The following is a 17119-nucleotide window of genomic DNA, read 5'->3' on the forward strand; positions in this document are numbered from 1 at the left end:
TTTGAAGCAAAAAAACAATCAGACAAAAAGACAAAGGTACAAGACGTGTGTATTTAACGGCCTGTAGTTGTCTTTGGGTGGGTATGATATTTCAAATTGCGAGATGTTTGCAGAAGCAATATCGGCATTTTAGGCCGGTCTGGAGCAATGTTCTCTGTTGGAATAAATCCTATCTGTGGGAGACTATGAACTTGAACAGATACATTACACACTAAAGGAAAAGGAAAAACATTAAAAAGCATCAAATGGCCTCTTTAATATTGAATAGACAGAATTTTCATTTTAGGATGAACTGTCTATTTAAGGCTTGCTCAAATCCACTAGTTTGCACATACAAATCCACCCATTGGTGTAAGTACATTTGATGTTTGCACACTACATTGTAGTGTTAGATAACCAGCATCTTTATAGTCACATGTCTTAAATTCACACTCAAACCAAGACGGATTAATAAAACCAGATGTCCACCTATTCAAATTGTTTGATGATCGGTGACTCAAATAAAGACTCAACTATCTGAGTTTCAAATAAAACGTCTTCTGAATGAATCCACTATCAGATAGTCATACATTTTCATGAGATTTTCCTGTTGCACAATATCCTACATCTGGCTCAAAGGGTGTGCGAGAAACGTGTGACAACAAACAAAAGTGCTTATTTAAACTCCAAGGAACTTTTGAGTTTCCTGTGTTTATACTTATAAATTTCAATTTCAAGCTCACCCACATGACTTCATGAAAGCGAGGGACCTTTTCAGAACAGCATTTGGAGCGACAAACATTTCATAAGCAAGAAAACGGGTGTCAGTTGAGGTGTGTTCAGGTCAGTAAATGAAGCAGCAATGGACTGAGAAGGTAAATCCATATTGCTTTTAGTGCATGTCCGTGTCCCCGCTGCTGAAGAGGGTCCTCGAGGTCACATCTCTCGCCCTGATACCCACTATAACACTGGCACTGAAAGTCTTCACTCATCCGCCGCCGCTCTTCCACGCTCACTCCTCCCTTCACGTGCAGTTCACTGCCCTGGCCAACTATTGTGTGCGTCTGTGGGTCAAGATGGAGATACGTGTCTGTGTCCTGATGTCTGCGCAGACACCGGCCGTGGAAACTGCACAAGAAGCGACTGCACTGCTCGGCTGCTGTGGAGACGTTGAGGAGGTATCGGCCCAGTGGACCCCGCAAGAACTGGTTTATACTGGAACAACTGGCCTGAATGATGAAAAAGAGAAAGAGAACGAAATTATGTCAAGTAAAAATAGAGTTTTCCATTGCAAAACTGCCATGTTGCTACTGTATGTGGTTGGCAGGGTGTTGCAGACACTTTAATGTGTTTCTAAGGTGTTGTGGGTGGTTTCCAGGGCGTTGCTAAGGTGTTGTAGGCATTTTAGTGTTGCTATGCAGTAATTAGTCTGTCTACAAATAAATCATTTATGACTGTGGCAAAAACAGCAAAGGACAACTTATGTGCCAAAGTTTAAATCACCAATCATAACCATGTAAACTTGACATAATAATAATAGTCAGAAATCTTAAAACAAAAACAAAAAAAAAGTCTGCACATGCGTTTCATGTTTTGTATCCTATTTGATACATCAGGGCATAAAACCATATAGTATGATATGAGAATATGGAGCTCAAAAAACAAACGTATGCAATTTGGTGCAGATGTTATTTATACAGTCAAAAAGTAAGATGAACTTTTAATAGCTTGTAATGTAAATCAATAGAATCTTTATAACAGTATAACAGACTTACATAAAATGCTTATACATTTTAGTCTTCACTCTACATCTCCCAATAACATTAGTAAAATGATATTTAAATGCTTAGTTTTATGATCAAAGCTCTGTAGTTTTTATTATGGAGAGCAAAACATAATATAATGCAATGCATTGCAATAATGATTGAGACATGAACATAAACGTTCCTCGAAAGCATGATGGCTAGGGGTGGGAGATATTGACAAAAATGAATATCTCGATATTTTTTTCCAATATCTCGATATCGATATTCAGACGATATTTTTGCAATCCTTCAAAGAAATGTGTGCAAACTGGCAAAGAAGGTCCAGTTGGTCTTTTGACTTGCTCCATTTTACCTATCATTGTATAGAATTACTAGTACATAAAGATATGAGACAATTGATTTAAACATGAACCAAGTTACTGTGCTAAATATTTATTGTAATACAAGAACAGTGCTTTTTCAGTACAATATATGTACGTATTAAATTTACTTTGTGCTTTGCAAATAGGTAGTTGACAAAATTCACGGTTCGGTTCGATACGATACAGTGATGTATGTTTTCGATACAGCAAAAAGAAAGAAATAACAGATACATTTCCTATTTATTAAAAGAAAAAATATTTTTAAATAAGTGTGAGGTTTTTTTACATCTTGAAACCTTTAGTTTTATAAATGGGGGTCATATTTGAAGGATGAACAAATAATGTTTTGGTCATCATCACATTAAAAATAACTTTCAAATATGATAATATTTGAGTTTTGAAGTGCTGGAAAAAGATGTGTGATGTAGGCCTACCTGAAAGCATTTGACTATTTCTGCCAAACTTCCATGGTTACAGTTAGTGTTACTATATTAAACCCATGGTGAATGTTGCTGATCTGTGAACGTAAATTTGCCTATAACTAGTTCATTCCTGGCAAAATGTTTCTCCTGGTTTCCACGCAGTGCCGCTGCTAGCCATTTTGGTGCCCTAAGCATAATTCATTTATGATGCCCCCCCCGCCCCCCCTAAAAAAAAAACATTTTCATTTAGGATTTTCATTTTGGGGGGCTAAGCCCCCAATGAGGGTATGATTTATAAAAAAAATAAAAAGCTAAAAAGTAACACTTTAGATTAGGGTCTAATGTTTACTATTAACTAGTTTCATTACCATGCAATGGCATGGTTTTATAATCACTGGGATCCCGAATTTGAGGCAGGTTAGTTAGGGGTGTTCGGGGGAAATTTTGGATTTTTCTGAACTACAGATGTGCATTTTAAGATGTTGTGAAGGCAAAAAAAATAATAATAATAATAATTCGATAACAACAGCTTTAAAACCATGTCAGTGTGCAGCTGATTATTTTTCTCTCCTCATCAGCATCACACTCTTTTTCTCTTTGTTTTTATCTTGCCCTGTCTCTTCCCCTCCTAAAGTTGGCTTTTTTTAATTTACTAAAGGTTACAATTTGTATTTTATTCTCAATATGTACACATTCATTATAAATCCTGTGCCTAACATGATGAAAACGGCTTTGTTCATGTTTCTTGTCCCCTCACAATGACAGTAGCCTAAACTATTACACTAGGCTACATGTTACAGGCCTATTTTCAGTTAAAAATGGCGAAATTAGACAAAACTATATTAGTTTGCCTAATTATTTTTTGTCATTCGTTTAACATTTATGACCTAAAAAAACCTGTCAAATAAAGTTAAGTTTAGCTACTTACATCTTATCTCGCACTTGACCGTACACTGAAGCGTCGAGTTGCACTGTTAAAATTCGCGCTCAGCGTCTGTGAACATAAAGCCTGCCTACTTTGATTTGATTGGTCATCTCAAATATTCTGACATTGACGAGCAGTGACAGACCAATGAGGCTCAGAAGAACACACACATGAACACACACACACACACACACACCCTGTCCTGTGTTTCTGACGTGCTCTCTGTCTCTGCTCGGCGCCGCTGCGGAATGAAGAGGAAGAACGCGCTGAATCTGATTATAACAAGAAGTTTGATGATTGGTTTTTCATTAGGCTATTTTTGGTGCCCCCTCAGCACTTGGTGCCCTACGCACAGCGCGTGATGCGCGTGGTGGGAGCGGCGGCGCTGTTTCCACGTTTGATCCGTTAATAACAGAGAAATGTGCATGCTTCTCACTAGATCTCGCAGTGATGTTATTAGTAACGTTACTTCAGTGGCGAATTCTAATGTTTTCTCTGGATCTCTTAGCGCTGTGTATAACAGTGTCGCTTCATCACGATTCGGCGCCCCTGTTCGGCGCGCGCTGCACTGACATTGATGGTCCGAACTGAAACGGTCCGTGAAGCACAAAATAATAGCACAGTTTCGTTCCGCTTTTATTACGTTTGCCATTTGATGTTGTGCAACGTCATGGTGGTCGCGCCAACGCGGATTTTGGTCGGCAGGAAAAAATGGTCCAACGAATCGTTCGGTTTGTATGCGTACCGAACCGAAAGCCTCGTACCGAACGGTTCAATACGAATACGTGTACCGTTACACCCCTATTTGCAAACAGTACTTCTATTAGACTAACAACAATGTGACTACCTATTTACTAGAAGTTAAAAGAAGCCCTGTTCGGAGGCTATTACGGTGGATCTCTTGGGAAAATGTATTCCATCTTTTGGACTCATCATCGGATTGGACTGTAAAAATTATGAAATATTCCATATCCCAATTTTGCATATCGTCCAGACAACAATTTGGATATTATCGTCTAAACGATATATCGCCCACCTCTAATGATGGCTCATATTTGAAACTCACATTTGAACATACGTTTACTTTATAAAAATCAGTAAAGATTTCACAGCAAAAAGACACATGAACGACAAGCTGAAGGTGGACGTTTGTAAATACTCAAAGGCCTTTTACTTGCTAAAAAGTATCAGATGACAGAAGGCATGCATAACAAATATGATATATAATGTAATTATGAACAACAAAAGAACCATTAGCAAAATAATAAGAAGCAGCAGGGCAGGGCAGGGCAGGGCCGAGAGCCGTGGGAACAGAGCGAGTGTCTCGAGTCCCACGGAGGAGCTCCGGAAGGATAAAAGGGGAAGGGATGAAAGTGAAGGATGAGAGAGGACCAGACCTGGACTTTATGTTGTTGTTTTGTTTTAGTTTATGCGGCAGTAGTCCATAAGGTGCTGTCGCCTACTTACATTTTGTTGTTTATGGGTTTTTTTGTGATTAAAGTTATGTTGAACGTTCAATGGTTCCTGCCTCCTGCTTCCTTGATTATTATCATTAGAAACCCCTTAACGAGTCCTATTAATTATTAAAATAATATACAATGTGATGTGTGTGAATGCTTACGTTGCTGCTGGCATAAGTGGAATTGCCCCAGAATACGATACCAGCTGCTCCCAGGGCCACACTTTCTCCAATGGTGGACACCAAATCAGTCTGCACAAACACACACAAGGGAATCAGTCACTGGATTTTGCTGAGAGTTGAGGCCACAAATAACGAATGAATACAATTTTTGTAACAGCATCTTTGAAACAATCTAGGAAATTAGCTGGAATGGTATGATGGGTGGTGGCACTGAAAACATGACCAGCACCCTTCCTGTTCCACTGCACATAAACACACATATACAGAGATAAAGAGCAGAAAGTACGGGTACACACGGAAAAGCTTTGTGATAAACAACACAAAGACCATATACACAAGACACTCGCTTTAATCTTTACTAAAACTGCTCAAATAAATGGAGCAATGTTATGAAAGCACCACGGAGTCACTTAGTTGTCTCTGTATATTTAACTATAGAAGAAAGTATTTTGTATAAAAAGTACACGCTTCAACTTTAAATTCTATAACTTTTACCATCTTTATGAATAGATCTTGTTTTAAAGATGTTTTTTGTTGTGCATTAAACCTGAAGATCTTTAGGGGGAAGACAACAGTTGGGCATGTGAACTTTACTAACATACACAATTGAAGAAATATTTGCAGACACTCAGAAGACGTCTCTTTGGCAACTGAACAAACAGAATGGGGAGAGGAATGGAATATGCTCGTCCTTTAAGGTCAACCTTCATTTCCGCACATTCTGTTCAGTGTCAGAGGTTAGCTGTAGGTTGTATGCAGAGATTTTACAAAACTTTCATTGGCTCTTTGTAAATGTTACTAATCACCGCTCCCTAAGCAACTGTTGCCTTTGCGTTACAGCCTTTGTGATAAATGTATAGAAAAATGTGTGTGTTTGGATAGGTTTAAATGAACTTTCACAGAAATGATCCGAAGTAATGGTAAAATGTTGTTCCCATGCACTTTTAGAAATCTTGGATAAAACTCCGTCACCTCTCATTCCCAATTAAACTGGTAGAACATCAGTTCAAGCCCCCTTTAAATAAATGTATGGGGGGGGGGGAAACATTATTTTGGATAAATGCATTTATAAACGTAAAAGTACTAATTTAACGTTAATTCATGTGGATATTGATTCAGATTATTAAAGCCATAGTAAAAAGTTCTTTAAAGAGTAATTTAACAAATTCCTTTTTTAATGCTACACTCTTAATTCCAGCCTACGTAGGAACTTTCTTTTACCACTTTTGGTTGTCCTGCAGTTTTGCAGAAAATCACACAGTTTCCAAAATCAGTTCATTTACTAATGGGATTAAATGAAGAGCAAATGGAAAGTTTGCTTGGAAACTCCACTCATCAGATGTTTCTCTGATAATATGACACGTCTCCATCACAGAAGTGTCCCAAATAATCCTCAGATTTGTCGAGATACAATATTAACTTTAAATCTGCAATGGAATTAGAATCTGCAAAGTCAGAAAAATTATTAACTTGATGGAATTAATCTCAATATTGATTCAGAGAAGTTGTTTTAGCAAAGACATTACTCTTTAAAGATAATGTATTCATTTCTTTAAAGAAAATGACCTAATAAAAATGCTTTGCAATGCTACTCTTAAAGGGATAGTTCATCCAGAAATGAAAACTCTGTCAGTAATTTCTCACCCTCATGTTGTTCCAAACCCGCAAGACCTTCCGAGAGTATCTTCCGAACACAAATTAAGATCTATTTGATGAAATCTCTTTATGAACTTTTTGAAGTGTCAAAGTGGTAGTTGCGTATCTGTCAATGGAGGGACAGAAAGCTCTCAGATTTCATCTAAAAGATCTTCATTTGTGATCCTGAAGATGAACGAAAGTCTTACAGGTTAGGAACGACATGAGGGTGAGTTAATAATGACAGAATTACAAAACATTTTTCCAGCTACAATTCCAGCTTACATAAGAATAAAACCCAATACCACTTTTGGAGGTTCAGCAATGTTACAGAAAATCACACCGTTGACCCAAATCTTCAGTTTATTCCTAGATTGTTCTGTAACACTCGTCTCAGTCGGCAAAAGGTCAATCAGGCAATGAGCTGAAATTATCACTGCAAATGTTTCTGCTTTCTACAAACTCACCTCTGTCAGCAACTCCAGCTCATTGGCATACGTAGGGCGGCTGTAGACAAAAACAGGACGTGCCAGTCCCTCTCCCACCGATGCCAATCTTATTCCCTCTTTCACCCGGTTTCGGACAAACTGGCGACCAAAGGATGTTGAACGCAACACAGAGCCCATGTATATTGAAGGAAACAGGGCTGTGCTTTCAGTCCACAGCCATTTCAGCTGTTCGTTCCGGGCCACCTCTACATCCGGGCAGCGGCCCGTGTAGTTCTCCAGGCTGTTGCGATAGTCGTGGTTGTAGCAGTCGGGAAAGAGGTAGAAGCCCCACAGCTGGTTGGGACGCAAGCTTTTGGCCAGACGCAACGTCTCTAGCATGAATTTGCGGCTGGACATCTCGAACTCCTGCTGGGCCACTTTTTTTACCTGGGCAAGAGTCCAGTTCGGGTTTTTCTGGGCCACTAAGCGCTCCGACTGGGTCTTGTATATGCCTTTGGCGTCCCAATTTCGAATCCACAGCGGACGCCATTCCTCCCAGTCGATGACGGCCAGACCTCGTGCGAACGGGTCACGAATGTACTTCTCAATCCCCTCTGGCATCTTCTCTCGGTGGTGCGTGAGGCTGGCGATCTGAGGTAGTCCACCATTGACGGCGGTGCCGTGCTCAAAGTGTGGATACAAGCCCAGGCGGTCTTTGTAGAAGATGGTGAGGTTCTGCTTGGTGAAGCCCTCATTTGGAGACGCCACGATCTGAAACTGGTCCAGCTGGAAATGGACTTTGTGTCGAGGCCTGCAGTCTTCAGTTGGGGCGTTCCAGACAAGAACCAGCGGCTTCTGAGGGTAAAGAGGCCATCTGGTGGGCTTCAGCTCTTCAGCAAGAGCAAGATGATCCAGAGCCAGTGGAACCAACAACCAGATTCTCCAATTAAGTTGGATCCAGTAATCCATGGCTTCAGTCATTCACAATAAGGGCCTGAAATAAAGTCACATTCCTCATTACAGTTCATTATGATCAGAATTTTCAGTCAATAAAAATATTTTCTGATATTGTTCATTCAAAGCAGGGAAACAAGAAGACATGAGTTTTTTATATAGGGGACCGCAGCAAATGTAATGAGACCATTTTAACCTCGTAAATGTAATAAGTTATAAATCAATGATTGTATGACTTTGAGTTTTTATTCTAAGTTCTTATTCTAACTGTTACTGCTATTCCCACTGTAAAAATTAAATATAATTTTTTTATATTAGATAATATCCATGTTATTTTTTTGTAAACATATAATTGTAATAATTTAGCAAATACATAAACACATTTCTTTTACCTAAAGTAATCAAAGTTATGAATGAAATGTTAAATGCTACTTTATTGTAACCCTTTTACACAATCACACAATTCATAGAGAGACACATGATGATATTCCAATTTAAGGCAGAATGACCTGATCAGACATTGATTTTACTGACCCATAAAAAAATATCTTCATATCTCATTTGTTTATCCTAAAGTAATGGGATTAGATGAAGATGAGTCTCAGACAATGTTTAGGTTTGTCAAGATACAATCTTTAATTTTAATCAAAAATCAGAGATCTCAATTATTTTAATATTTCTCATCAAATATTTCCAAACGCCAATTTTCTTTTTTCTGTTCTCCACATTAATCTTGCACTGTACATATTTAGGCATACTCTACGTCGATAATAAACTCTATTTGTTTCTTCTAGGGGATTGTATAAGTTGATGTTTAAATAAAACATAAATGAGAACAAAAAAGAACAGCATCTGAGCAATAAAATGTAAATCTCTTTGCAAAATTCAAAGAATATCGTAGTACCATGGTACATATCATTTTGTGAGTGTAAAAAGTGTTTAATACAATCAAAAACCAACACCAGCCTTTTCACATCAATCACAGAGCAACAAACATGAAACCAAAACAACTTTTTCATGGAAATAACTCACCTTTGATATTAAAAATAACAGTCATTCCCTGATACATAACTCCATCCTGTGTTTGCGATGTAAATCATTGCTGTTGCCTCATAGAGACTTCCGCGAGTGTTCCGCTGTTCATAAAGGCTTCAGATCAGATGTTGCGATGTAATGTCGCTTGAAGTCTCATGAGAATCTTGTCATATTCTTCATCTGATAAGCGTGTATCTTTGCGGCAGCGCAACAACTTCAAAGCGCCACTTTCATAAGTTTCATTGATTCGTTGCATGGGCGTGGTTTATGACCAGCTCACTGGGGGCGTGTTTCCTTTATGCAAATCATGTGAGTATAACATGTGCAATTCAGGTCCAAAAGAACGTTTTTTTAATTGAATAAATATTAAATCAATAAAAAAAAAACATTTATTAAATTGATTAATTAAAAGAAAATTAAAATTAAAAGAAACAGAACATGCTCATTGATCACAGAAATGTGTGTGTGTGTGTGTATATTATTAAATAAATAAATACATTGAAAGAAAAGAAAATGTAAATTAAAAAGAAACAGAACATGCTCACTAATAACAATTTTTGTATGTGTGTGTGTGTATTTACACCTATATATATATATATATGTATAACAATTAATTAATTAATTAAAATAAAATGAAAAGAAACAGCATATGCTCACTGATCACAATACACACACACACACACACACACACAGACACACACATTTGTAAGGGCCGACTTGCAAAAAAGCCATAAAATTACCATGTTTTTGAACACGATACTGCTACCTCCAGACACTATAATACTATAGTATGCTTTTGAAGAACCTTGAATCACTACAGATGAATACCATGGTATAAATCTTAATCTATAATTTGACAAAGCAGCTGTTTCTATGCTCTTAATGTAATAAAATAAAAAATTATTTCAATTTCTCATCCATCACATAAGTGTTAATTTTAAGATTTATCCATATTAATAAATTATGACCTATATTTTGCCTTGCTTTGGTCTTTAAAATAGAAACAACAGTATATAGATTCACTGAAACTAGATGTTTGAGGATTCACATGACGGATATGAAATCAGAGCGTCATTAGGCTTCTTTCAAGTGAGAATGACCAACTGAGATCCTGTTCCGCTGATCTTCTGCTGACTCATGTGTGTGTGTGTGTGTGTGTGTGTGTGCTCTGTCAGTGCATGTGCGCTCATGAAAAAGAGAGGGACACTTCCTTCCTCCGCCCGTTCCTTTTCTCCCCGTTCTCGGGGTTTTACATCACTGTTTCTTCCAACTAGGCAGCGCCAGGAAGCTTTAACAATATGAGAGGAACTGGACGCACACACACCCATCAAGCCCGTCTCCCAAAAATGGCAAACTCACATCCTTGAGCGTCCGGCAGCAGTTCCCCTGTATTATCTCTCCATCTCTACTCCTATAAGAGCAAACCTTCAGGTCAAAGGTCAACCAGCAGCTTTATCAGAGGCCAATGATAAAAGGCTTTTGAGGTTGAAAAAGTAAGATCTTATAAGATCTTAACAAGCGAACACTGGGGAATAGCTCTATATTTCAAGCATTATGAGGATGATAGCATAGCATGTGATCTGACTGTTTAACAGTACCGTCACACACACACACACACACACACACACAAGCCCCAGTGGGCCGCTGTAACCTTCACATGTCTCATCACGCATTCACTCTTACACCCTCCAGCAGTGTGTTCTCTCTTATCGGTGTCAGGGATTGTGCGCAGACATGGCATCCTGTCGCAGCTTCCTGTATTTCATTCACATGGGTGGGACGAACATTCCCAGTGAAGTCATCTACATCGGGACAGGCATCTGTTTGCAATGAACGTGCCTTTGCGGGGCCTGGCCGGCTCTGATAATGTATCTATCGTATGCCGATAGAGCACAAGCTGCTGAACGGGAGTGGAAGCCTCTCAGCGGTGAACTTCAAAGAAGCGAGGAGACATTACAAACAGCTTAACCTCTGACCTTTCACATTTACCACACCCACATCCCCAGTGCCAGGCAAACACTGAACACAGCCAAAATAAACGAAATATGGAAGAAGAACGCCGGTTACAATGCACAACCCAAGGAAAAAGTGTCCAAAATAAATAGGAAAGGATGATATTATAATTTATTAGAAAAATATTTTTTAAACCTCTTTTATTGTGTAACGAAAACATTGTGTTGCACCAAAAGTGACATTCCAGTAATTTATTATTACAACAAATTAATGATCATTATTTTCTTCTTATGGCCGATAACCAATAAATGGCAGAGATGAAAATTCTATATTATTAAATGAATGAATACTAACTCTGAATAAATGAATAACAACTTATATAATAAATAATAATTATAATAAATATATAATAATATTGAAATTTTTTAACACATAAATTAAAAAAGTAAATGCTAAAAAAAATTAATTTGGGAGTCTCAACCAGGTTTATTATCGTTAACTAAAACCTACAACTTTTTCTTTACTAAGAAACATTATCCAAAATTAAATTAAATATAAAAATAAACTTAAGCTAGTTGCCAAAACAATATGTTTCAATTTCATTTAGTTTAAGTTCTTAATTTATGGACTAATTTACCTAAAACTAAAACATAATAAAAACTATACATATTTATAAAAAAAGACAAATAAAACATACAACTGAAAATATAAAATTAAAATCTATTCTAATTCAAAATATTAAGAAAAATCATAGTATATCAATTATGCTAAAACAACACTGGTCACAACATTATAATGTAGGCCTACAGAATGAATTTTTTAAATATTTTTTAGAGAATTAAATTATATTATTAAATTAAAAACAAACAATTTTATTAACAAAGATTAACTAAGTGGCTGTTAGAATGATGTCAAAGGTCATGTAAATGTAAAAATGTAGAAATTAGCGACAATTAAATATATTCAATATCAGCGGATACAGATATACTCAAAATAATTATAATATAGACCATTTTTTTTTAATCTTAATGTTAGTCAACATTCAATATGCATTCTCAGTCTCCAATTTAGAAAGGACTTTCCTTTCAGCATGACGTCTTCACTGAATATTTTGTTTCACTTGGAGATTGCATAACATTATGGATGTAAAAGCAACTGTCCTGGCATTTCATGTTATTATAAACATTTACATCGAGTTACATGAATAATCACTGCCATGTAATCTGCTAAACCATTTTATTCAAGTATATTAACTCATAATTTACTGTACATTAAATGATTACAAGTGCAGATGTGGGTTGCGGCCCAACAAACAGAGACAGACTTTGATACAACAGAATATTATAATATACAATAAAACGATAAACACGCACTGCAATTGGTCGACATTAACAAACACATGATTTATGTACAATCCCTGCATAGCTTTAGGTTCCTTACTTACACACTCTCATTGCACATGCATTCCCTACTGTACATCACAGAAGACAGGACGACGTACGTCTGCTGTCTATACACCAGAATGCAAATTAGAAAATATGATTCAACTTTTTGGTCAAAGCCAGATGAAGGGCAAACGCCCTCCCTGTCGTAACAGAGAGCCACGGGGTGTCCTTACAGAGGAACGGCAGAGGTGGAAGGAAGTCGAGACTCGAGGGTGATTGTGGCGCTCCTAGAGCCGTGTCACTTCCTAAAGAGTCTGTTTGCTTATATTTCACACAGGATGACAGGGAAGTCCACGTGGATTCGGGGGTGATCCAAGTTAACGATTCCCTGGAAGCATGAAATGCAAAAATATGGTAAAAAAAAAATGCTTTTTATACAAAATGAAGAGCTATAAAACTAAATTATGCTATTTAAGGTAAGCGAAATATTTAGATAAGAGACCAAGAATAAATAAATAAATTAAGGGTAGCTTAGATGTTTAGATAGTAGACCTTGAACAAACGCCGGAAAAACGCTAAATTTGAATGATTAATATAATCAAATTAAATAATTTAAAAACAAACAAATAAATACATAAATGCCTTGTAGTCAATGTCTTTTAGCTTTGAGGCTGAATGTATTTTTTAGCAGTTACACATAAAAAAAAAGTGCAGTCTTTCTATTCTGGAGAAACAGACCAAATATATTTTACATTTACATTTATTCATTTAGCAGACGCTTTTGTCTATAATTCAACTCACAAATGAGGAATACAATGTGTGATTCATCTTAAGGAGGCAATAACATAAGCTAAAAACACAACGTTTTAAACCTTGTCTAGAATAGTACAAGCAAGAACAGGGAGTGATTTGAGAAATGGAGAAAGTAGAGAATTTTTTTTTTTTTTTATAATAAATTATAAATGTCTTATGCCATCAATTAGCAAGTTTTCCAGGCTGTGATGTAAATTAAAGTCATATAAATAAGTCGCTTCTAACATAGGATCTTTAATATTAATTTTAGAGTTTAATCACCATCATTTATATTTATTCTGTATATTAAATTTCACTTGATTTCTTTTTTGCAGTAAACATGTCCATGTACAGTATCTGACCGGATCAGTTTAGCTCACCTGAGGTATGAGGTTTTTCTGAATTCTTTTCAGCTTGGCTTTCTTTCTGCCATTCTTGGTCACCACAGTCTCCTCATAAAACTCATGAGCAAGATCGCCATCTTCATCAAAATACAAGGAACTGCAAATCACAAAGAGCAGCTGCGTGAATATCACAAAAACGCTTCCAAGTCACATTTCACGCACAAAAAAATATTTTAAAATGTTTTGCTCAAAAACACATCCAAGTGTTTTTCTTTTTCATTTTCATTTTCATTTCTCTCGCACACACAAAATATGTAAAAAAAAAAAATGCACAAAATTTGAATTATTAATTTAATAAAATGAAATATTTATTTATTTGGTTGTGGCATTATGACAATTGAGCACACTTTCGCCAAACCTACAGAACAATGGAAGTGCCCCTATTATGCTAGTTTAAAGGGTCCTAATGTTGTTTTGGAGCCTCCTACAACAGGTTTACATGCATACAAGCTCAAAAACACTTTCATTTTCTCATAATATCCATTGCAACATCACCTCTTTTCTAAGTGTCTGAAACAATTTGATAAAGGAAGCCTACTCTGCTCTGATTGGTCAGATGGCCTAGTCTTGACCGCTTGTTACAGCACATGTTGCAAATGCAACAAATGCCCATTCCCATATCTGAATTTCAGCTCCGGAGGCTTTTCACTCAGCGCTTGATACACTATAATACGAATGATGGCATTGGGTTCTGTATCAATTCCTCATCCTTGGAAGTGAATCAAAGTGGATTTATTTGGTTCGTGGATTATGAAGACCATAGGCTGGCATTATGCAAATTAGTTACAAACATAAGTAGGTGCAGGCTCGTTTCTTCCAGGAGACTCCATTTATCTGCACTTTGAAGACCTTTTACATTCACAAACAGCTATATTACACACTGCATAAACGGTTATACCTGAAAAGGCATACTGGGGCACTTTAATGAAATGAATGCTTTTTATCAATACCACTTTTCTCAATGGTTATGAAAGATGACATTTAGCTTTGTTGAGTTATAATAATAATAATTAAGTAAAGAACGTTTATTTCTCTTGATTTTGGGGTGAAATATGAGTTGGACATGTTCTTGCAATGAGAATCACCCAGTTATTGACTTCACATGGCCCAACCCAAACCATCAACAACTGACTAGACTAAACTAAATGGCTCTTAGGCCCTGTTTACACCTGGTATTAAGAAGTGTTTTGGTCGATCGGATCACAAGTGGACGACGCTAAATACAAGTGTAAACGGGGTCTAAAACTGTTTTGAGCTTGTCCACTTTCCACCACTTCAAGTCGAAAACACATTCGACCGGATTTCTTTCGTAGTCTAAACGCTCATGTGTTCGAAAGTGTTCAAACAGCCACAAAAGACCATCGACTCTCCGCCTACTGACTTAACATTAAACATCATGGGAAGTGCGCCAGCCAGACGGGATTTAAACTTTGTCGGCTGGACACCCAAGTTTGGTTTGAAGACGACAAACGTCCCATCACATCCGTGTGTTTCTCCGTTGTCTCCAGTCGAGTTCAGATGTAAATTGCACAGGCTTGTTTTGTCCATTAGATCGAAAGACCCATACATTGACCTGCCCATATACTCTCCCCTATAAACCAGGACAGAAGTGGTTGAAAGTGGACAAAAGAGACGGATTAAAAACACCAGGTGTAAACGTGTATGTGTCTCCCTCGTCTACTTGTGATCCGATCATCCAAAACGCATCTTAATACCAAGAGGGCCTCAGAACTCGCTGGTTATTGACCTGGAGGATCACAGGTTTTCCTCACATTTTTAACACAGGTTTTAACACAATGTTTACCTTTTCCTTGTGAAGACAAATGGTGTGGCATTCTTGAAGCCTTTCAGACGCGCTAAACACTGTTCAGTGACCTCACCGGGAGGATCTCCACCAGCTCCTGAGCTGCTAAAAGGCCAGACTCCTTTAGTTTTGGACCCGCTGCCTCCCATCTTTACTGATGATGCATTATTCTAGAGGAGGGGGACCGATCAGCAGATCATGTCAGTTCAGTCCTGAAAAACAGAGAGCATGTTACAGACTTCTGCCTTAAAGGGAAAGTCAAATGGCAATGTATCTAGGCATGTGTGGCTTGCGGTGTGTGGCTGAACTAGCTCTCTTAACTGTGGTGAGCTTTTTTATAGTCTGTAATACCTGCAGGCAAGGTCCAAAATGAACACTCGCCAAGCACTAAATGGGACTAAAAACTGGCTTTAGGGGTTGGTAACTTTTATAGGAATTGCAACATCCCACCTGATCACTCTATTTGTTCTGGCAAAAATACATACATAAATAATAATATTTCATTGGGTCATTCCGCGTCAACTCCACCAGAGGTCCCCAGCATACATTTTTAATTTTGTGAATATTTTTTTCTGAAGAAAGACTAACATAAATAGTGATGAAAGCCAAAATATTAAATGCCATGGATGAATATTTAATCCAGTTTTGTAGAGGGGGCTAAAAATGAGAATTTCCACCTAAAATTTAAATGAGTTAAGAAAGTCATATAATGCAACAAAGATTGCTAAAGACAACAGGATTTACTAGATCAACCTATCTATCTATGCATAAAAATAAAATAATGATGCTGCCATCTTTCTAAAGTCATATTTGCCCACCTGTGATTTGGCTCTAAATCTCAGGTGGAAATTGTAATTTTGACCCGCTCCACAAAATAGTGTATTTCTCAGTAAATATTTATCTATGGCATTTTATATTTTGCTTTTCATCAATTTTATTGTTAATCTATATATAAGCATGTTAGTGTACATTACATTTTTTGAAATATTGTGCATTATGCAGATATTTTACCAAAGACAACATTCTGTACATTTCACAAAATGTAATGTACACTAGCGTTAAAAACAGCTTGCCAAATGAATAATTAACTCCTCAAAAGTTGTTATGATATACAAGCATTCGCTTAACACCCAGATCTTCTGGTTTAAAGCTGTAATCCCAGTTAGTTAGCATGCTAGCTGCTCATACCTGAAGAGCGACACATTAAACAGCCTTTTACACACACAACTAACCAATATTAAATATATATGCAATACAAATGAACGTTTGTTTTCTCAAAAAATGCTATTGACTCACCCTAATAAGGCCGAATGTTAAAGAGTTGTTTGCGCTGTAAACAAGACATAAGCCATTCACAGGGATTCAACACACAAGAAACGCGACTATCACGCATTTCAGTTCATCGGTTCGTTCTGTTTTCATACCAGAAAACATTCAAACAAATGACAATGTGTAATGCATACATACAGATAATGTAAATCTCATTGTTTTGGTTCTTCTAGTCTGCTGTCTCCAAGCGCAATGACGTAGATTGGCAACGTCACATTTACGCGCCTAGTTTCTGAAAGGAATCAACATTTTCGGTGAGGACCTGTCACCTGCAACTCTCAACTGTAACTATTCTAAACACTTT

At 37.2% G+C, this 17119-nt stretch overlaps 2 protein-coding genes across 5 annotated transcripts; both read right to left on the reverse strand.

Annotated features, from left to right (window-relative positions):
• Positions 1–561: 561 nt before the first annotated feature.
• hyal2a (hyaluronidase 2a) lies at positions 562–9368 on the reverse strand. Its single transcript, XM_056270438.1, has 4 exons — positions 9146–9368; positions 7199–8153; positions 5076–5165; positions 562–1208 (listed from the first exon to the last, which is right to left on the reverse strand). The coding sequence occupies exons 2-4, from the start codon at positions 8138–8140 to the stop codon at positions 819–821; spliced, it is 1422 nt and encodes a 473-aa protein (XP_056126413.1). The 5' UTR covers positions 8141–8153; positions 9146–9368; the 3' UTR covers positions 562–818.
• Positions 9369–12320: 2952 nt separating this feature from the next.
• Positions 12321–17036, reverse strand: tusc2a (tumor suppressor 2, mitochondrial calcium regulator a). 4 transcript variants are annotated; one of them, XM_056270450.1, is made up of 6 exons: positions 16954–17016; positions 16783–16816; positions 15838–15954; positions 15487–15698; positions 13659–13779; positions 12321–12874 (listed from the first exon to the last, which is right to left on the reverse strand). In XM_056270450.1, exons 4-6 carry the CDS (start codon positions 15633–15635, stop codon positions 12809–12811), a joined length of 336 nt encoding a protein of 111 aa, XP_056126425.1. In that variant the 5' UTR covers positions 15636–15698; positions 15838–15954; positions 16783–16816; positions 16954–17016; the 3' UTR covers positions 12321–12808. The 4 variants fall into 4 exon arrangements, with proteins under 4 accessions (XP_056126425.1, XP_056126422.1, XP_056126424.1 ...); XM_056270447.1 differs by lacking the exon at positions 15838–15954 and having other exon boundaries at positions 16954–17031; XM_056270449.1 differs by lacking the exons at positions 15838–15954; positions 16783–16816 and having other exon boundaries at positions 16954–17036.
• Positions 17037–17119: the final 83 nt, after the last annotated feature.

This window comes from Rhinichthys klamathensis, unplaced genomic scaffold (genome assembly GCF_029890125.1).
Source record: "Rhinichthys klamathensis goyatoka isolate OS25496 unplaced genomic scaffold, OSU_Roscu_1.1 h1tg000303l_1, whole genome shotgun sequence".
Lineage (NCBI taxonomy): Eukaryota > Metazoa > Chordata > Actinopteri > Cypriniformes > Leuciscidae > Rhinichthys > Rhinichthys klamathensis.